The sequence below is a fragment of the Odontesthes bonariensis genome, chromosome 17, assembly GCF_027942865.1.
Source record: "Odontesthes bonariensis isolate fOdoBon6 chromosome 17, fOdoBon6.hap1, whole genome shotgun sequence".
Taxonomy (NCBI): domain Eukaryota; kingdom Metazoa; phylum Chordata; class Actinopteri; order Atheriniformes; family Atherinopsidae; genus Odontesthes; species Odontesthes bonariensis.
Genome location: NC_134522.1, coordinates 26,906,572 through 26,928,728, shown reverse-complemented (window position 1 = coordinate 26,928,728; position 22,157 = coordinate 26,906,572). Strand labels below are relative to the sequence as shown.

The 22,157-nt window shown below is 40.4% G+C and overlaps 2 protein-coding genes and 1 long non-coding RNA gene across 12 annotated transcripts in view; 2 read left to right on the top strand and 1 right to left on the bottom strand.

The window, feature by feature from the left end:
• Positions 1–379: 379 nt before the first annotated feature.
• Positions 380–4,792, bottom strand: LOC142366154 (dr1-associated corepressor). Of its 3 annotated transcripts, XM_075447966.1 has the most exons (6): positions 4,387–4,792; positions 3,964–4,036; positions 2,711–2,804; positions 2,336–2,452; positions 1,253–1,343; positions 380–976 (listed from the first exon to the last, which is right to left on the bottom strand). In XM_075447966.1, the coding sequence occupies exons 1-6, from the start codon at positions 4,426–4,428 to the stop codon at positions 950–952; spliced, it is 444 nt and encodes a 147-aa protein (XP_075304081.1). In that variant the 5' UTR covers positions 4,429–4,792; the 3' UTR covers positions 380–949. The 3 variants fall into 3 exon arrangements, with proteins under 3 accessions (XP_075304081.1, XP_075304079.1, XP_075304080.1); XM_075447964.1 differs by having other exon boundaries at positions 380–1,343; XM_075447965.1 differs by having other exon boundaries at positions 380–1,343; positions 4,402–4,792.
• Positions 4,793–7,959: 3,167 nt separating this feature from the next.
• On the top strand, positions 7,960–11,759 carry LOC142366505 (uncharacterized). Its single transcript, XR_012766837.1, has 3 exons — positions 7,960–8,037; positions 8,798–8,920; positions 10,585–11,759. It is a non-coding gene; the product is annotated as an uncharacterized LOC142366505 (long non-coding RNA).
• Positions 11,760–12,993: 1,234 nt separating this feature from the next.
• Positions 12,994–22,157, top strand: part of larp1b (La ribonucleoprotein 1B) — a 32,770-nt gene continuing 23,606 nt past the window's right edge. For 4 of the 8 annotated variants that reach the window (XM_075448685.1, XM_075448686.1, XM_075448687.1 and 1 more), the window contains exons 1-4: positions 12,994–13,804; positions 16,148–16,209; positions 18,005–18,061; positions 19,501–19,729. In XM_075448685.1, coding sequence (XP_075304800.1) covers positions 13,429–13,804; positions 16,148–16,209; positions 18,005–18,061; positions 19,501–19,729 — 724 coding nt within the window. In that variant the 5' untranslated portion in view covers positions 12,994–13,428. The remainder of the gene's footprint in view (positions 13,805–16,147; positions 16,210–18,004; positions 18,062–19,500; positions 19,730–22,157) is intronic. The other 4 variants (XM_075448691.1, XM_075448688.1, XM_075448690.1 and 1 more) reach the window with 2 other exon arrangements.

The following is a 22,157-nucleotide window of genomic DNA, read 5'->3' as shown; positions in this document are numbered from 1 at the left end:
TCGTGGAAAAAAAAAAAGCTTCGAGATGCATGTTTAATTTTAAATGGGCGGGGGGATTATTACTGGATCTGAGCTTTACCTGCGAGCTCTGTCACTTAGAGCTCAGGCCGTCTGTGCTGTGGCTTGTTTCCACGCGCCAGGACCATCGCTCCGCTTGGACCTTCATCTGGACATTAATGCAAATGTCTGTCAGTGTTGGAAACACACTTCATCGTGCAGGTAGCTCGCGTAGCAGTTAAAGAAAGACGTTTAGCTGTATTTGGCTTTAAAATGGACATATCCAGTAAAAGCTTTCAGAACGTGCTGCATCTATTTATTCCTCACTTCAGCCCCGTCACCATGTAAAAATAATAGTTTCTTGGAATAAAGAAAATGCCTGTGAGCTCTTGCTTTGCTTTTTATTTAGCTTATGCACGCTATGTCCGACAGTCACAGAGGTTGAAATGAACTGGTTTATTTACACATTACTTCATTTGCAAAGGCTTTGTCTTTAAAACATTAATTTACAAGTGCTTTAAAAATAGACGCCACGACGGCCGCTATTAAGTAAAACAAGCACTCAAGTTGGTTTTAAAGATTTGCTACAGGTCACATGATCAGTCTTAACAGGAAACTGAGTTTTACTTCAGTTCCAAAGCATACGGTGTTGAATACAAGTAAAACTAAAGGGAAACATTCCCAGTAACACAAGAATTCTAAACGTTGCACTTTTTTTACATTTACTCTGGTGCAAACTTCCACAAAATATTCAGGTTCTCCAAGATATCCTTAAAAAAAAAAAAAAAAAAACATCCTTTCAAACAAAAAGTAAAGAGCCCGATAACAAAAATCCATCTTTTTTTTCTAAACATCTATGACCCTGGGGGCTTAAATAAACATGACGAGAAATGTGATGAAATGACGCGCTGCTGTAAGTTCACTGCAGCTTCTGCTGGTCGTACATGCACAGCTATAAGCAGATGTAAAGCTCCGACTCCTGGAAGAGGAACAAGAAGTGAGTCACTTACAGAGACCTGATTCAGCATCTGTGCGTGTACCTGCATACATGCAGTGTGCCTCCTGATGAGCTTTTCTCTAGTCAGGGGAAAAAAGGACAATTTGTCAGCTCTGTTGGAAGTAAATGAGCAACAGGAAAAATTCTCTTCTCAACAACAACAAACGTGCCCCAAGCACAGATTCTTACAACTTTTTGATTCAGTTTTCATGCTAGAAGATGAATGTTGGTGAGTGTGATCAGGAGCGTGATACGTACACTGGAGCTCGAGTCTTTGTCCAGTGAGACGAGGCTCCTTTGTGGCGCCGCCTCAGAGGGTTTTTTAACGGAAATGTTGCGCCTATTGTTCCTTGAAAAAGAAATTCATCAACATGTTAAAGTAATGGCGAGAAGATGCATCGGTCCCTGGGGGCAGGATGGACTGACTAAAGTGAGGGGGGCAGTGAGGTATGTGTTCCTCTTACTTTCCCTGCTGGTCAATGTTTTAATTCGGCCTGAATGCAGTCTGCATGTGAAAACTGTACAGTGTGGCGTTTTAGTCCCTTTCAAAGCAAACTTGTTGTCAATTGAACAAAAAAAACATAGCCTCCAGTGGGGGTGAAACAAGTTCAACAAAACCAGGCTTAATTTGGGTAGCCCAGCTCGCCAAACCTGAACCCACACTCTGAGGTAACGGGTACGGCAACCATGGTCCTGTTATTTCTTTGTTAAGCAAAGCTTTACTCTTTGGGTTCTGCACGCACTCGCAGAAAAAAGCCAGTTGCTGCCGCCACTTCGGGACAAAAACGCACCGGTCTCCTCATACTTCATTCGGAGAAAATCATTACGGCACAAAAGCAACAGCGTTGGTGCGATGAAGATAAGGCAAACAAAACAAAAAGTTAAGACATTCCCGCTGTTTACGTGCAGCAGCACAAAGCTTTTAACCTCATAATCAAGAAGTGAATTCAGCTGTGAAACTGTCATATAACAACGCATCAGCACAGGTTCAATAGTTCTTCATGACAACATCTAAATCTGCCTTCAGTCCAATTTTGCTTTCTCAGATATCATCAGGAAAAGAATCGGTTAAAGGACCGTGCTTTTAACTGAAGATTTCATCTCAAATGCTGTGTGTTGAGCCCAGGTTACCATGGTGATCGAGCAGGTTAAAGCAGAGCCACCATCATGACAGTGAAAACTTTGACTTGAGTCTCAACATACCCTGCTAAGCCTTGGATTTTTTTTTATTAATATAAAAAACAGATTAAAAAAAAATAAAACTTTGAAGAGACCTTTACAGCATTTTACAATCTTTAAAATCCAAAATGTAACAACTGAAAATGAGCATCCAGTATCTACCTGTACAAAGGCCAAATACTCATGTCTCGGTTGTCCTTCTGGGTTGCCGTAGATGTGCCTCCTTCGACCAGGCCTTTAAGGAAATGGAAGAGCTTTTCGGACTCTATGCACTGTTTCCTACATAGAAAAAAAAAAAAAAAAGCACAGCATGCTATATGTTATTTCCCCAGAATTCATACACACATGCAACATTTTGACAAGTTGTGTGAGTTGGTTCCAAACTAAATACTGAAGTGCTTTGGGTAGATTGTAGAACAGAAGAAACAAAGTGAGCAGATTTACAGAACTTTTGAGCGCTGGGTGTGTGTGTGTGTGTGGGTGTGTGTGTGTGTGTGTGGACCAGCTGTGAGAAGGTGGAACAACAGTTGCACTTACATGTGAGCCATGGATACAACGGAGCTGAACTTTGACTCAGTTATCAGACAGGTTTTGATGAGCAGAGACTTCAGGAACATCTCCAAAACACGAGCTGATCACTGCAGTTCAGGAATTCACATTTCAACGGTCAAAATCTTCCCCAGGGGAAGCTCAAAACAGGTCCAGAGGAGGCTCAGCGAATGGAGGTGGAACATTTTGATTTATCAAAAGGACAGAACACAGAATAATGTAAATGTGCAAGATTTGGTGGAAGAGCCCGTTCAACATGTTTTCTAAAAGAAACAACCAACAAATACATGTAGAAAAATACCACAAAGAGCCACAAGACAACAAACAGGAGTTACAAAAATAATGATAAAAACAAAAAAACACAAAGACACCCTAAATAACCACACAGATACAAAAGGTGACAATGAAGAGACAACCAAGCCCAGACAAAAAACAAGCAAACAAAAAGAATTGCATAATACCCAACAAAAGACTCAAAATAGTCACTATAAGGTGTGTACAGCTACCAAGATGCCCTGAGATGCAGAATGACAAAAAGACTGGAAACTCAAAATGGCCACTAAGTGACACAAAAGCACGTAGACAAACAGGATGAAAATTAAAAAACACCCTCAAAGTGACTCAACAACAACCAATGTTCATGAGTTGGAAATTAAATTGTGCATCTGAACAGACCTTTTTTCAAAGTGTTCAGTGAACATAGGTCAAACAGCAATAGTTTTGCTTTGGCTCACTTGTTGAGAATCTGTAGGATCAAACTTGATAATCATGAGCATTCTTTAACCATCAAAGGACTGAGGTCAGTTAAGGGGAGCAACTTTTACTTAGTCCGGGGAGAGGCCAGGACGCCCCGACTGAAAATGCCTGCACCAGACTTAGGAGTTTAACATGAATCTTTACAAGATGTTTGTAATAGCAATAAAATAATTTCACATGAATTTAAATTATTTCTAAATTTAGATAATAAGAGCATAAACAATCAAGGCTACATCCTGAATGATCATTTATGACCCTATTTGTTCCTTGAACAGTTAATGTAAAAGTAAATTGAATTTCTAAAGATGCGTTAACCTGGTTCAGGCGTCTTGTTCAGCATTTGGACTACAACTCCCAGCATGCTTAGACACGATGAAAGACGATGATGAGTTCGAGGGCCGTTGCAAGATGAGTAAAAACCAATAACATCTTCACAGAGCTGATGGAATTACATTTTACACAGCATAACAACGTATGAAGGATACAGATGATCACAGGAACTGCCATCGCAATCCTCCCCACCTCTGTGTCCTTCTGCATGATTTTCTTGATGCGGCTCTGTAAACAAAAGCAATGTTTCAGAAGTATTCTTCACAAATACTGAGAATAGTTTCTGTTCTGTTGAAGCATTCACTTTTCTGTGATATAGCACTACATATTAATGTAAACTGGACGGCTAAAAATAGTAATAGTTGTTACTATTACTATTTTTACTGAGGGGCTAAAAAAAAAAAATTCAACCTCCCCCACATTTTAATACTTGATCCAGTGCACCTACAATACAGCAACTTCCGACAGTCCCTCAATGCAGCAAATACAAATTCTCGCCCTGCTATCTGAGCTAGCTTTTGGCTCGCTTTACTTGACTTTTAAACAACTTTCATTCCAATATGAAAGTTTATACTCACAGGAGGGAAACGTACGTTATATCTTCTCTTCTGTCCGGGCATTTTCCTCGCATTAATACGCGCGGCGCCACCACAGTTTTCATGTTTCTACCGCAAATCGCCGCTTCGTCCATTTGTTTACCTTCAGCAGGAAGAAACCTAAAAAACCGAGGGGAGAAAAAAAAAAAAAAGGAAAACACTGTAAGGTCAACCCCATCTGACCCCCAACAGTGGCGCCATGACATCTTGGTAACATCCATCAATACATATGATGGAGATGTTTTACAGAAACACAAAACTATGAATGACTTATTATTAAATCTAATTTCTTTGAAAAAGAGAGGATTGCATTTTCGTCGCACTATTTTATTTTCTTTCATCATAAAGGTTCAACAGATTAACTACAATTTGTTCTGTTGAGGGTTAAAATAAATCATTTCCTAAATCCAAAAGATGAAGCTTCAAGGTGGAAATAAATCGCTGCATAACTTCAGATTTGATCCTCAACAAGTTCACACCGAGCTTTTAGACAAGTCTGCACAAGAGTTGAGTTCAGACGTCGTAGGTGCTATTTACGCTTTTTGTTTCCTGGCTGCTTTCCTCCGGAATGATTGACGGGCTCCCATTAAGTCAATTACTTTTCATGATATTACTTTGATACATTAAAATGTACATTTCAGCCATGCTGATTAAACCAAAAACCAAGTTAAAGTCCCCCCTTGGTGACACATGGAGTAGTTTTGTTAAAGTTTTGGCTACTTTACCGCACAGTAATTTCGTTGCCTGAAGGTCAAATTGATGTGGGTTCAAACACAAACATATTGAATACAATGCAACACCTTATTTCTCTTTTTTATCCCCAATAAATGTGTGATGACTTGAAATAAATCATGAATAATTCATTTAGAAGAAAAACATTTATTGTAGGTGAAATCTACATGGGTATGAAAGACGAGCTGAGGAAGCCTCTGACTGAAGACAGTTTATCATTCTTGAGTCAAAAGGTTGTATAGAGGCTGTGCAGTTTTTCCATTACGCTGAGCATTTCTGCAACGTTCTTCTTAGCAAAATCCGCTCCAGCAGCTCCAGAGCTGTTCCCAGCACAGAGCCAGCCTTCTTTATCAGTTTGTTCGGTTTCTTTGAGTCACTAGCTCTGATGCTGCGTCCCCAACAGGTGGGAATGTATTTGTGTGAAATTCCTGGAGGATGTTTTTGGAGCAGATTTCCTCCAGCTATGCTCTCACCCTTTATTCCATCATCCTGACATGACTACATCTCCCACCATCCCCACCTCAGGTGAGCACTGCTTCACAAACTACTGCGTGCCATCTGGGGATGCAATTATTAGCATGCCCAGTGGGTAGTTTTATTTTTGCCTTCAGGAGAAATAAACTGACCCTTGTTTTGCTTTTAATGTATAGAAATCAGCCATAACAGTTTGACCAGAATACTGAATTGGTCTCTCTTTAGCCACCAAAACAAATCCGACCCATCAAGGCATCTTGAGGTGTGCCGTCATATGTGGCTCCACGTTGTCAGTGGTGGATCTTTTCAGCCCTGTAAGTAACAAAGTGAGACCTTCCTGAATCAAGCTTTTTCGGCTACATCATCTGATAGACACCTAATTTGATTGAGATTTGGAGAATTCGGAGGCTATACCCTACCTCAGTTTTGATGTTGTGCTCCGTAAAGCATTCTTGCGCATTATACTGTTGAAGGAGGTCACTGCCATCAGGGAATATCGAAGCAGATAAGGGAGAACCCATTGGGCTAAACACGAAAACACTATGAATGAAATGTAAACTTGATGCAACATTTAGGTGGCCTATGACAGTTCCCAAAGCTAGAAGGAGCTTCGGGCCCGGATGAGTTGAGACAGTTTGCTGGTCAGACTTCCTTGGGAAGACTGTAAATACTCGGTCCCTTTGTTTTCTCAGTCGAGAGCAAGATGCAACTCGTATCCCCTGCTCAGAAGACCTAAGGGCTATAGTATTCAAGTCATATAAAGTTCACTCAGTAGCCTCGCTAGTCCTCGCTGCAGCTGGCCCCGTTTCAAGTCCCGCATCGGACGGCCCTGTGCTGCATGTTGTTCCCCCTCTCTCTGCCCCCTGCTTCCTCTCTCTCTCCACTGTCCTATCCAATAAAGGCATAACCCCCCCCCCGAAAAAAATAAGATTCTTTATTAGGATCCAGCAGTGTTGTCTATTGGTGCTGTATTTGGTTACCACCACAAAGGGGCAGTAGCGGAGTTGCTCTTGGGAGACGGTGTACAGTTATGGTGGCTCAAATAGCAATAGCCATGTTACACATCCTGAAATTAAAAAGAAAAAGCCAGCTTATTCGCTGATCATTTATTTCACAAGAGGTATCATAGTCACTTTGTTTCTGTCGTAGACAGCCGACTTTTGCGGATGAAGTTGGGAATAGCTCAGGTTGAAAAGAGTTTCTTCAAGTAAACTCTGTGGCAACGAGAGAAAACGTCGAAAATGGCGTAAAAAGGAACAATCAAAGGAAGTTAAAAGCCTATCTCGAAAGGTTGGAACAGTTCTTCATTGGAAATGGGCTGGTGGGGGGCACACTCTGTCTGTGGACTTATGTGCACCATTGAAATCGACAGAGAAAGAGCTGTCAGGAGTTAACTGACTTCCTTAAACTTACTGCATATTTTGTGCTTTGAAGCCAGACAGACTGTGAGTCTACAAACGTACAGACTCCTTCAACTACTCACTATGTGTTCACACTACTTGTCACAAAGCAGAGTTCTACACAAAGCCAAATCCAGCTTTCAGTGAGGCCTGACGCAGTGTGAGGTGAACCTTTCAACACTGCCAGTTTGATTTGTGCTAGGGCTGGAAACGTTTCTGATGATTAATCACAGAATACAACAATTCCTCTTTTACAAGCCCTTTTGGTGTCACATCGCAGGGATATGTAAGGCCAATGAACAGATCTGTAGATGAATGGATGAGGCATACAGAGTTAAGTAAATGTGTGTGATATTCTTGACCACAGGTGCTCCTCTCGCCTCACAACTTCATCCACCACACTTTTCCTTGCAGATGTAACTGCCAGCTGTGGCGGTTTGCTGCAATACGTTTTTCCACATTTGCAGACTATTTCTTTTTTTTATATATCAAATGGTAACAGGTTTAGCCATTTGATCTGTCATTCCTGGAAAATTTCATCTCTCATTCTCTGACTTCAGGCTGACGGGATCACTTTGGCTGATATGATGTAAATGTTGAGCAGGAGTACAGCACAGGCGAGCTATACTTGGCTTGTAAGCATAAAGTCTTTGGCATGTCAAATGTAAATGATTCTTCCTTTAAAGGTACAGTGTGCACGTCCGGTTTCAGTCATTTAGAAATTTGAATATGTTTGTAAAGTCAGATGAGAATACCGGAAGGATTCCGTTCATCCAGTACAATGAATGTCAGTGTTAGACGTTGAGACAGAATTTGTTCGATGCAAATCTCAGCCAGAAATACATTAGCCCTGAGAGCTCATGAATGTGAAAAACCACAACACAAATACTACAATAGCGGCTTGCTACTTGCTTGCTAACTGAAGTGATCACACCACATCAGTGTGAGTGAGTTAACAGAAGTATTGCTGAATGTTTGCAGTGTAACCGATGGACTATCCTACACTCTTGAAAGAGAAAGCTTCACAGTAAGTAAGCGGAATTTGTTTGGCAGTTATGATTAATGCTGCCACCTCAGTGTCCTCATTTTTGTGTACATTGCCATCTAAAATGAGTTTTTATGCAGTAACGTTTGCATTCAGGCAGTTGATGAACCATAATCAATCGAAGAAAATAAGCTATTCTCGCGCTGGAGCGAATGGTATTCCACCACTCTAACCAACTGTAATGTTCCGGTGCACTTCCCAGCCAACACACACATGTGAGGATAGCATCAGGGCTCATATTTGGGGCCTACTTGGGATACGCAGTTGGGGCCCGGCTAATTTTTTGTTTGCACAGATGGGTTTATGACGAGCCTCGGATGGGCCCCACAGTTGATTCGGTGATGGATTAATGGGTCTACTGGGCCTTGCACAGACATATTTGAAGATACACAGCATTCATGTAAAGTGCACATATAGATAAGGATCTGTACAGTTAATGTACTTCAGCTACATTGTTTTCCTTATATCAGAGCTGTTACTTTTGCACTTGTGTTGTGGCTGGTTGCAGTGCGGTCCACAGCAACAAAACAAAGGCAGGATTTAACTCTCTTCACATGAGCAGAAACATTTCCAACCTGTCAGTAATTATTTTAGTTTTTTTCTTTCATACATTTAGCTTTTTTGGTAACCTTTCACCCCTCTGCTGCCTTACAACACTGAAACCACGACAGAAGGCATTCAGAAATGTGACAAAGCTCACTTCCACGGTCAGAAAGTAATGATTGGTGTCCTCTGGTTTCAGATCACCTAGGTGGTGGTGTATGTGGTGCATATTCTTTCCATGAAGGCCTACAGAGAAGTTCAGAAACTACTACAGCCACAATTTGGTCGTTTGGGGTCACTACTAAATGATATTAAGAATAAGGTGAGTATTTCCAGTCTGTTTTTAGATGCTCGGTTAGAGTTAACAGTACAACTATCATCTTTATCTTTCAATATGGATCTTGGACCTCTTCTGTTTAACTTGTATATGCTCCCTTTGGGTCAGATATTGCAGAACTTTAAGATCAATAGTCACAGTTATTCAGACGATACACAGCTTTATGTGTCTCTGTCACCGGACGACTGTAGCCCAGCAGACGTACTGTGTCAGTGTCTGGAGGAAATAAACACCTGGATGAGAGAGAATTTTCTACAATTAAATGAAGACAAAACTGACATTATTCTGTTTGGGAGCAAAGAGAAGAGGGTCAGCGTTGGTAAATATCTTGAGACTCGGGACCTTTCAATCACTGACCAGGTTCGTAACCTCGGAGTGTTGATAGAATAGAATAGAATAGAATAGAATAGAATAGAATAGAAAAATACTTTATTTAACCCCCAATGGGGGAAATTCAAATTCGTCAAGTAGCTCAACATTTTTTTAAATATTTACAATGATTGAATTAACAACAATAAAACAACAATAATAATTCTACTACTAACAAAATAATAATAAATGACTAAATGGCAAAATAAACAAATAAATTTATGATATGAATGATAGACTCAGATCTGACTTTCAGCAGCCACATCAAAGCTGTCACCAAGGCAGCTTTTTACCATCTCAGAAACATCAACAGAATTAAAGGTTTCCTCTCCCAAAAAGACCAGGAGAAACTCATCCATGCATTCATCTCCAGTAGACTCGATTACTGTAACGCTCTTTTAACTGGACTTCCCAAAAAGAGCATTAAATATCTGCAGCTCATCCAGAACGCTGCTGCCAGAGTTTCAACCCGGACTATCTAATCTGAACACATCAGACAAGTTTTAAAATCTTTACACTGGCTTCCAGTCAGTCACAGAATAGATTTTAAAAGCCTGCTGATGGTTTACAAATCCCAGAACGGTTTAGGGCCAAAATACATCTGTGATATGTTCAGAGAATATAAACCCAGCAGAGCTCTTAGATCCAAGGACTCAGGCCAGCTGGTCCAGTCCAGAGTCCAGACTAAACATGGAGAAGCAGCATTTAGCTGTTATGATGAAAACAAGTGGAACAAACTGCCAGTGGAGATTAAACTTTCACCAAATGTAGACATTTTTAAATCCAGGTTAAAAACTTTTATTTTCTCATGTGTCTATGCATGAAATCTGCACAGTATCTTTTAACTTATCTTGACTGTTGCTTGTTTTTAAATTAATTTAAAAACATTTAAAAATTTAAATGATTTTCTTTGTTTGATTTGATGATTTTATTTGTTTCTCTTTATATTCTTTTATGTATTTTGAATGCTTCTTCCACTCCCTGCTGCAATGCTTTTATTTTATGTAAAGGACTTTGAATTGTTTGTACATGAAATGTGTATACAAATAAATTTCATTTGATTTGATTTGATATGAAGATATGGTTTGATTTACAATGACTATTCACAGCTACGTTATATTTCATTAAGATAAGATCAATTTATTTCAAAGAGATAGACAAGACTTCTGATACAAATGTCTTTCCAATTTGTTTATTATCATAATTTAAATGTGACTGAAATTTCCTTTAATTTTACCCATCCATTCATGATCTTCCTCTTCTGCGAGGTTGGGTCACAGATGTTACAGGTCCAGGAGGGAAACCTCTCTCACCCGATGACAGTCTCCAGCTCCTACCCTGGGATCCCGAGGCGTTCCCTGACTCCTTTCAAGGCAGAGAAACAACGCCTCTACTCTGAGCTCCCTGCATACTTTATGTGTTTTTTTTCCATTTAATTTTTACCAACACAACATATTCAGCATTTCACATTTTCACCTTCTATCCAATACATGGGATTTACAAAGCGTAGATATTAACACTTTTGGACGTCATCTGATCCTTTAAAATCGAACACGAACATCTCTGAATGCGAGTTACGTTTTTCAGGTATGCAAACTGAGAACTGCAGACTTGAGAATAAAGTGAAGTAGGATACATAACAACAAAAGGAAATGATCTGATCACACCATTATGCAAACATACACTGTTCAACCACAGTGAAATCTTCGAAAATAGATAAAGAATGTATAGAAGTGTTTTACAATGTCGAATTAGTTGGAGTGGAATTTGAAATGGGCGAATAGAGTAACTAAAAACACCTCACTCCTGTCTCAAAGGAACACTTAAATGGTCCAATGTTTGCCTGCCCACTGGCAAAATGAGAAGTTTAGCTGGCGTCATTTTATGTCTTAAAACTTACATCTTAAAGATATATAACAAAAACTGGCAGATTTTTCTGCACGCTGGTCAAATTACTGAACTCTCTTCGAAGACAACGTAATCTGTAATTTGTAAAAAAAAAAAGCTGTGAGCATTTATGTAAAGAAATTATTTACACAATTCTGACCTTTTTCTATCAGTTTGTGTATATGCGACCTTTTGTGCTGATGATGCAGGTCCTATAGTGGTAGCTGGTAAAAAATCAAGCTGGCTTGGCTGAAGCTCTAGGTGGAAACGTCGTCAGACCTGTTTGTGAACAAGGTGACATTTACCTAACTTGCCCTTACTTTAAGGGAATTAGATGCAGGCTCCATGGCCATTCAGTGGCAGAAGGGCCTGGTAAAGTTGAATAGGTACCAGCTGGAGCATTACCTTTTGGTGCTGGGGCCTGTGAGCCTATTTCTGTGGTGTTGAAGCTGCTGTGGTTACAATGGTGGACGTAACTTTATTATTTGGTTCTGGAGCTTTCAGGGTGAATGCTAAGCCTTGTGAAGCTGTAACAGTGCTGAGGTCCAGGACGGGGTCAAGGTGTGTGTTAAAGGGATAGTTCGCCTCTTTTGACATGAAGCTGTATGACATCCCATACTATCAATATCATTTATGAACATTGACTTACCCCCTGCTGCGTACTATGAGCCGAGTTCCAGCCTCGTTTTGGTGTTGATGAAGGTAGTCCGGCTAGTTGGCTGGGGTTTAAAAATTAAAGCATGTTGCTTCTCAAAACAATATGCGTTCAAAAGAGTAATACATTTGCATCACAAAATCTTTTTCCAGGAAAAAGTCAGACCTCACAATTGCGTGGCGCTATTTTCTCTCCCTTCGTATCACTGCGTGCTGTGTAGACCATGCAGACCGAAGTGCAGAACGAGCAGTCCCCTGCTTCCGAGCAGTGAACACCGTAACAGGCGCGGCTGTCGGCAGCACGCAGTGATACGAAGGGAGAGAAAATAGCGCCAAGCGATTGTGAGTTTAAGTTTTAAATGTCTGTTCATGAAAGACATTGCTATCAACAACGTTTCTTCCATACCGCAAGAGCATTCTTACTTCTATACCAAACCTCCTGATTGTATCGTCCACACTGGAACATTTCACTGTGAAGATGATGGCTCTCCTTTCAGTATTCATCAGGTATAATCAGAATCAGAAACAGTTTTATTGCCAAGTTTACACATACAAGGAATTTGTTGTGGAATGCTGGTGCTTTGTTTTCTGAAAAGTTAATTAAAAAAACAATAAATAAGAACAGTAAGTAAAAGTAGAAGTGAAACAATGGAATGAGTATGTACAGAGATTGTGTAGACAGTCAGTGGAGGAGATAGTACACATTAATGTAATGTGCAGTGGGTGGTGAGGGTGGAAAATCAGTGTCAATGGGGGTCTCTGGTCTTTATATAAGCTTTAATAAGCTTTAATTTGACAGACAGATTGAAGCACAAACACGTGTGGTGGAGGGTTTTATTTATTAGTAATTCAGCTGTAATACTGACTAAGAATAGTCAGAATATCAAAAAACATACACCCTTTACATGTTATAAGTTTTCTTAATTTTGAATTTATTTCTACTTAATCATTTTACAGTTCATTAAAGTAGCAGATAAATATACTCTCACACTGTCTGCATAAGGTTTGCACAGATAAATTATCATCCCACTAAGCTAGATAATGTATACAACTGATGTGTGCACAGATAGATATAGAGCTGAGTATGTTGCAGTACTTGGGGTGACCACGGGGGGCAGCAGAATCAGTGTTTACAGCATGAGGGTAGCAAGCAGCTCGAGCTCCTGGCTGGTAGCGTGGAGTTGAAACTAGAGACACCCAGAGAGGAGGTCGCTGTAGTACTTTTTATTTTTTTTAAAAAAGTTATTGAAACTCGCAGAAGAATCAAATTATTGTGTGTCGTTTTCATGGCAGCCAACTACTGATTTGGAGGTAATTGTTTCTTGATATGAAACGGTCTATCAGCGCGGAAAAAATAATTTAACTTGGGCTCGCTGGCTTCTGCATGGTCCCTAGCTAGCTAACAGTTAGCTGCAGAGGCTACTTGGCTAGCTGGCTAGCGAGGTCCAGCCCAAAATTTGTTTACCTCAAGTTGTGGATGTGGTCACCCCATTAGCTTTTCACGACTTTTCTCTGGGATTAGAAAGCCAGGACCAAGAATCCACACTGGATTTAACACTGTGCGCTGTTAGGAAACTAGCAGGATGTCCACCGAGGTTGAGTGTAGTCAGGTTGACTCGGGTTTGACAGCGGCCAGCTCCAGTGGAGTGCAGGAGAAGAATCAAAACAAGTCGGAGGAGGCTCATCTGCACAAAGAACAAGAGAATCAGGGGCAAAAATGCTCGGAAAAACAACTAGCAGATGCCCATAAATCCGAGTCAACCAAGAGCCCAACGGACACGCACAAGAAATGCAAAGAAAAAGATAAAGAAAACGACCAAAGCAGCAACGCTGACTCGGCTGTTGAGACGGTGAAGAAGAAAGTTGTTGAAGCTCCTCCACCGAAAGTCAACCCGTGGACGAAAAGGACCACGGGCAGAGTGCCGGTTAATAATATGAACTCAAGCTCCCAAGAGAAAGGTGAGATGGTTTTAAATTTACTCGCTTTTAGACAGATGAAGCTCAACAATATGGTAACAGCAGACACAATCCCTCATCAGCAGCGATTGGTCACGTTGTTGCTGCATTTTGACAGCTTCACTGCAGGGGAATCAAACAAACTCTACTGCACGGGTCTGTCATAGCTCATTCAAGCACAATGAGAGTTGGATAGAACGCATAAATTCGAATGTCAGCGCAGACAAGAGGCGATGTTGGTAGCACATTTGCCCCATCCCCCTCTGTGCTCGGATTGCCACTGAGCACCACGTGTTGATTGCTGACAACTGCTACTTCTTTAGCCGCCACCAACTATCGCTCCTGGTGCTTTTCCCTTAATGGGAATGCCGGTGACAAAGGGCCAGAGCTAGTGTTGGTGAAATAAAGTAAAGGGAGAAGCTTGATCTGAGCCGAAATCGGCCTCGTGTGTGTGCTGCAGGGTTGACTCGGTAGTCAAAGCTAAAGTAGCCAGGCTAACTGCTCCTGCTGCTGTAAAGGCACGTTTTGCATGTCCAATGGCCTGTCTGCCTGCAGTTCCTCCCACCAGCCAGCTCGCTGTCACAAGCGAAAGCACACGTATGTGAACATGGTGGTTGAACAGGTGGACAGATAACATGGGTTCAGGTTGTGAACTAACGCATATTTGTGATGTTGTCTAAATGGTTAGAAGGTACATTCCGAGATGTACCAGTAAATGGTAATTACAAGTGAAAAATGTTAACACTGTGATAACCTCCACCCTTTAAGAGTGAAAGGTTTGGGTACATTTACCCAATCAGAATGAATGAGCACATATGTCCACATTTTTGACTGGGAATGTATATACCAATGGCTGGATTGGAGTGAAAGGCGTGGGATTGAAACCAGTTTCACTCAATTCAATTCCTCCATCTTCTTTATTTTAAATGTGAGCTATGCCTCATTCTGTCCAACCTATGCTTGAAAATCCAAAGATACTCACTTAACACTGACATAAGATCTCAGGTTTTAGAAGCTGAGTCGCATTTCAGCAGGTTTGAAGACCAAATATGACTTAGCATTGTGATGCGTTGCGTTTTTTTTTGGTGTTTAGCACCCAGCTTCTGTTGGACTGCTTTCATATGATCAAAAACGATGGCATCGTTGACATCAGTTTTTTCTTACTTTGAAACCAGGAAATTTGCGAAGCTGTTGCACACTCTTTCCATCTGCGGACATGTAGAAAGACGTGAAACCAGCTGCAGACTGGGGCCAGACACCACGTTGATAGCAATGAGCTGTAGAAGAATCGGAAAAGTCTATGTACTTAAAAAAAAAACAACAACAACGTAGTATCATGCACAATTATTGACATACAGATAATTATTTTTTTGTCCTTGTAACTGAATAACAACATCCAAAGAATACATATATTTACACATGAATTTCAGCTGACATTTGGAACACGTTTTTTTAAAAAGTTAACTCTTTGATCGTCCTCTTTGGCTCGTACTTTTCCTGAAACCCTGTGGTGTGCAGAGGTTGTAAGAAATAAAGATGCAATCAAGAGGGATTATGGGAAATGAAAGATTCCAGGGATTTTGGTTTGTTACAAATAATAGAAAGTAGAAGTCTGAGTATCTCAAACTACTAGTAGCCATTAAATCATTAGTTATCAAAATTGGCCTGATTCCTCTTATTACGATTAAACAACTCATTAACCCGCTAATCATTTCGTTGAGATAGCGAGCTCTGAAATAAAACAGCAGCTTTATGTGTTGAATTCAAACCACACAGTTCAATGTGTGTTCTGAATGTGTGTCAGAGCACAGAGCAACTAGGGGGGAGCTATATTTGAAGCGTACAGCTCTGGCACAGGCATCATTTTACAGGGTTACTGTACAGCCAGCTCTGTGGGTGGATGTCTGCAGATTCACTCAGGCATACACCCATTCATATGGAAGCCTCGGCCCTGCATGTCTTATCAATTCAGCCATCCACTGCCGAGTGATAGGGACTGTCGGGCTGCAGCGGGCCACTCCCAGCCTGTGGAGACGCAGCCACATACCGCTGCTGGCTGTACACAAAACACCCTCTACAGCTTCAGTTGTTCAGTCCCCCAGGAAGGAGTATATTTATTCATTCTGTACTGACAGAAATTACTAATGCTGCCCAAACACAGCAAAGCTGAGTGTGCAAGAGTAGATGACTGGACTTTTTAACTGCAGTGTTGAGCAACTATTCTAGGCTGGCAACCAGCTCACTACTGTTGTTAAAACTCTTGAATCCATTTGTTGTTGGATTTAGGCCTCTACCGCCATTTAAATGTGATGATGTCTGTTTCCCTTATCGACTGTGTGTCTGCAGATCAACAAAATGCTCTGAAAGTTGTCCGAGCTAGCAAGCCAAGAACGAGGAAATCCAGCAAGGTAATGTTCTTTACTTTTCTATCTTTTGCTTTTTAAAAGCTTCCACAGACTCTCTTGAACCATAGTGAAATGTCACGCACATTAATCCTTAGTATCATTGATGTATGTATGTACAAGTGATCCCATAGAAATGCTCAATAGTCGACACGTTCCGCTGCTTTGGTCTGTTGTTTAATGTCTGAGCTAACGTACAAATTTGCCTCGTATAAGAAGTTGTAGGTGACGATTGTGTTGGCTTTGCGTTTTTCTAATTTGAAAGGAAACAATCGTGTTCGGCTCTTAGAAGTTATCTCATGTATCTCTATTACCATAAAGTACTGCCATGCAGAGTGGGAAATTAACATCTGCTGCCAAATGTTAGCTGGTTTAAGCTGCTATCCAGCAGATGTTTGCTTTTCCAACCAGTTTTCCCACTGCGCTTCCTTTAAATGAATCGCCAAACTCTTTAAAGTTGGGGAGAAAGATGTATATGAAGCAGGGTAAGATTTGACCCAACAGTGTATCCGATCAGTGGAGCTTTATTTCTAAATTTACATTAGTTATTATTTATGTCATCTCATCTCCATGATAAAGGTGTGACATCTATTCAGATGGTTTTGAACTTGCTCCATGCTCTGGGTTTTTAAGTATTCTGTTGACCCAGAATACAACCTGCTGACAGTCTGGAAGGCCACACTAGCTGGAACATTTTTACATGCTGTTAAGTTTGCATTGTAGTCATTTTTATGATCACATAATAAACATGGACATTTTCAGGCTTTAACAAAACACACACTCAATATTTATACTGAAGTTTAAAAGCATTGACTTGTTCTAATGTTATGGCATATAGAAGTATTTTACAGTTAAACAAAAATTGAGATAACCTGTTTTGTTTTTTTTTGTTTTTTTATGGATAGCTTTAATTCACTGTAAACACCCGGTAAAAACAAGTCTTTTAACGTAAACGCAAATGGAAAACTCAGCTAAGTTGGCAATGTTTTGTCAAGCAGTTTTACATGTCAATAATCAATCCAAATGCAGTTTGAGTGGGATGAATTCTCAAATCACAAACCCAAAAATCTACAAGAAAAACTCTGTAACAGTATTAACCTGTTACAGGGTAATAATACACATATACGTGCATACACGTGAAAATGTCTTTTAGTTTCCTGGAGCTGTTTTAAAGTAGATGAAGAGAAAAAAAGACAATTTTGCCAAGTGAACGAATAATTGCACTGGCCCTATTTTGTAATAATTGTTACAGGGCTAGTTATTACCAAGTGTCTTTTCCCAAGTGCCTTTTTCTACATTTTTTTTTTTCATAAAATGTTTCCTTTTTTATATATATATATACTTTGGGTGAACTGTGGCTTAAACCTCTCAGTCAGTGCACTCTCATCAGTAAACATGGTCACAACTTCCATAAGGATCAATGCTGTTGGCCTCAATCACTCCTGTAAACTCCCATTTTAGGTGCCCTGTCGTCGAAAACCTCTGATCGAAATTTCTGTTTTCATCTCTCAGCTCATCTTACTACACAGCTCTCAGTGGAACCACACTCACTGCCTTTTTAACCTTTATCTCGTATCATTTGTCCACATTTACAACGTCCACAATGGTGGTAAATGACTCGGCCTTTTATAGGTGTTTGCCGTATCCTTACATGGGAGCACTGACCTCCTTTTCCTCCCAGCTGATCTTTACCTGTTACCACACAATGTCGAAATGACTCCTGGTGACGGAGTCAACCTTTGACTGCTGAAATTATGACATTGCTGTTGATTATAGTGTTATGTGTGTCTTGCTTTCACAGTCAAGTGACTTCAGTGATATCACGAACTGGCCCACACCTGGGGAGCTGGCCAAAGAGGTAAGACACGTGGCTGGATGATAGTGAGAGCGAAAGCTGAGAGTTGAATCATACGACAAGAAGTAGTGCTCGTTTTCTCTCCGGTTTTACTGAATGTTGTTGGTTAGATCTTGCAGAAGCTTTTCTGATTCCTGCTCACTAGATGGAGCGCTAAAAACATTCAGAAATTTTCTGGGTTGAGCTTAGCCTAGCAAGCCAGACCCGTACAGCAAAAAGCTGTACAGGGGTCTAGTGACGCTGGATAGCAGTGTGGGCGGGATAAACGGCTGTCTGTCAAGTTCAACGCCACGCAATAGGATGGCGCAACAACCAATCAGAGCGATGAAGTAGTTTTACGTAGTCAACGCGACGGAATGGTTTGTAGTCTATGGCCTGAAAAGCTGATTTATCTTAAGCTCTAAACTTTGTAAATATATAACTTTAGCAACATTTGAAACATTTTCAGGCGAGAAAGTAGTCGTTTAGATCCCCAAGGTGTTGAAAATCTGACAAAATACCGGCTATTTACAATTTTGTTCCCACGAATTCGGCACTGCTAAAGCTAGCCGCAGTGAGCAACGCACTTCCGGTTTTGTCGTTTTGACTACTCTCGTCCCGTTAACGGAATTTGACCGTTCAAATTCCTTACCGGAGAGTTTTGTCAGTTCTGAGACGAAGATCGGCCCGCTGTCTTTGGTACATCATGCTCGCAATTGACTGGGGATTGCTCTCAGATGTAAGTTTACTTCGTTTCCCTATAAATCTAAAGAGAGCTAGCTAAATAGCTAATGGGACTTTTTTTTTTTTTTTTTTTTTTAATAAACCTCTCTCTGGAACTACACACTGAAACGTCGCACCTCTGTCGTCACTAGGTAGCCCGGCCTCCGACCCCGCTCCTCACGATTTGATTGGCTCGATTAAGTTTTGATTTGGAACCTTGCAAAACGACCACAAATGACTAGACTAGCCCCGGAGCAAATTCCATTTGCGGCCGCTAGGGGCGTCTAGATTTCTAGGCTAGGTTGAGCTGTGCAGGTGGCCCTCAAAAGTGATGTGCAAAATAATTTTGTATGTTTTATAACATGTAAAGTGTTTCTGATAATGCTGAGGAAATCAAAAGAGTCAAAATCGGTTTGCATTGTTTAGTTTAAAAATAATAGTTTAAAATAGTTTAAAATCAAACTTCTGAAATGTTTTCTATTAATTTTTGTGTAATGAGAAACACTTTTTTAGACTAAAAAAGCAGACTGAAAATGTATAGATTTTAATAATCATTTTTGGAATCATTTGATTCCACATTTAAGACCTTAAATAAGGTTTCAATTGTCTGCAAATGCATTAGATTGTGTTTAAAAGAGTTACGTTTTTGTGTAAAAGAAACAAAAGAGGTGAGAATGAAAAGACCATATTGAATTCTTCCTCACAGTATGAATGAAAACTTTTTTCACGTTTGTTTTTAGCAACAACAAAATGTCTTCAACAACGACGGAAAGAAGCCCCCCTCACGCAGGGAGAGGGACAAGAGAAGAGAGCGACCAGACAGGAAATCGGAGAGCAGCCACGATGGAGGTGAGAGCAAAGAGAACCAGGAGGCTCAGCTGGACCCGCTGGGGGAGCTGCCCAAAGACCGAGAGTCAAAGGTGGGACAGGACAACAAGAACACCAACCTGAAGAAGAGGGGAGGTGAGGGTGAGGAAACCTGTTCCTTTTTTTTTTTAGCATTGTTTCAGTGTTTTAGACAAGGCCGATGATTGTGGCTGATGTCCTAACTGCGGCCGGTCACCACACATTTCACTGCCTTAAAAACTTCCCACATTTTTTACAATTTGGAAAAAGTTTTCTAATCTTTATGTGGATGCTGTGATGAGCCTAAGAATCCACTTTACCGAAAAATTGGTGATGCATGTTTTTTCACCTAATTGCATTGATTTCTATACCTGATAGTTGCATAAGAAGCATGTCAGATTAACTTTATTGATCACTGTTGGTAGTTGCTGGTTGGTGCATGCTGTGCTGTGGTAATCTAATCTGTTCCACTTCCCATGATTCACTCCCACCTTTTAGATATTAAACCACAAGCAGCTAATACAAGACCTGCCATCAACTGTCTAAACCAACGATGAATTGAAGAGTTTTGTTCCAAAATGAAATGTCATCGGCTTTGAAAAAAGTTTGTAGTTTTTAAGGAAACCTTGATCTGTTCAGTAAAACGGGTTTGGACTGAATATAGATTTAAAATGACGTTATCATTCCATTAATCTCTACTAAGTCGTAAATGAGAAGCAGTGATATTGGGCATTGGGTATGACCTTCCAAACAAATTCAGACGAAACGTTTTATCACTCATGACCGTGTCTGTAACATCTCAGAAACTGCGTCCACAGTCAGAATTGCAGCACAATGCATTATCCATTGTATGGTGTATCTACAAGCCAAAAAACAAAGCAACAGAATGTTGCTGTAGTTCACGCTGTATCCTCGATTTCACGACACTGTGAATCAATTTGGAAAAGAGGAGATTATCCAGAGAGCCGCTTTGATCAGCAGAAAAGTTCTGTATCTGAAAAAGATGAATGCAGAATGTGATGATTTAATGTAGGAATTCTGTTAGCAAACGCACAAACCAAGCTAAATTCCTGATTTTTCACTTTCTTTAATCTTGCTGTTGATAGAAGAAAATACTTTACAAGTTGATTGTTGCAACAAAAAGAGTCTTTAAGTTGATGTACTGACATCCGGAACAATACGGATGTTACCAACCAGAAAGGATATTACTGCCTTAATATAATATTATAAACCAGAAATGATATTACCGACTTAAAATTATATTATCAACCAGAAAGGATATGACTAATTAAGAAAAAGACAGTGACTGCACACTATGGTTTCGCACACCCATCAGCCACCATGCTGAGCTGTTTTGTGAAAGGATGTTGGCAAAATCTATGAAACCCGGAAAACACAGAACCATAATTGAACATTTTAAGACAAATGCTTCCTGTTTGAGAGTTCAGACAGGCCAATGCCACTAAATAAGAGACTGAGGTGAGGCAAGCTTAGAAAGGAATGGAGGGTAACAAAAGCTACCTACCGTTAACGTTCCTAATGTAGACATTGTTCTATGTTTTTTTATTGTTCTTTATTTTTTTTTTATGATCTTTTTTTTGTGTTTATATGCCTTTAAAGCTATGGTAGGTAATCCTAGAGAGCTAGCAAGAGAGCTAGCAAGATTCGAAAGTGTCCCCTCCTCTAAGCTCCACCCCCCCCCTCCCCATTCCGTCAGTGCTTCATCCAAAGCCGGTAGAACCGCGTGCGCACATGGAGCAGGGAGCCGGCAGAGGGGGGCGTAGGCAGAAAGCAGAGGCATCTGATTGGTTTTTTGTAGGCGCTGATCTCGGATTGGTCAGCTTTTTCTCAGTCCTGCAGCTGCCACAGAGGTCTGATTATTTTCGTCCCTTTTTCTAAATACATCTTGTATAGATTTCTCTCAGGATAGACGGACCATTTCACCCAGTATTACAAAATGTGTTTCTGAACAGGATTACCAACCATGTCTTTAATGGATAGGACAGTTTAGAGAGACAGGAAGCAGGGGGCAGAGAGAGGGGGAACGACATGCAGCAAAGGGCCGTCCGATGCGGGACTTGAACCGGGGTCAGCTGCAGTGAGGACTATAGCCTCTTGTACATGGGGCGCCTTTGTACCCACTACGCCATGGACCATCCCATTATAGCCATCTTTAGTCTTCACTTGTTGTTGTTGTGGTTTAGTAACCTGCAGGAAGAGAAAGAAAAGTGATCAGAAGTGAACTGCCAATCTTGCAAGTGTTGGTAATATAGCTAGGAACAAAAGATTTATTAAGATGATGATAAAAGTGATAAATACGGCATCTGCTGGGATTTTTATTGACTCTTCAGATGTTGAATATTGATGTGCATTCTAGTGATATTAGCATGTAATCTAGCAATTGGAACATGTCATAACTCAGCCAGTTCAGTCAGTTTTTAGTGTAGTATTTTATAGTTAAGCAAAGCTTCATTAATCTTTTTTTTTTTTTTTTTTTACAATGAAAGTGTTTTAAACTTCAACAGATTCTAATGTTAAGAGCTTTTAAATC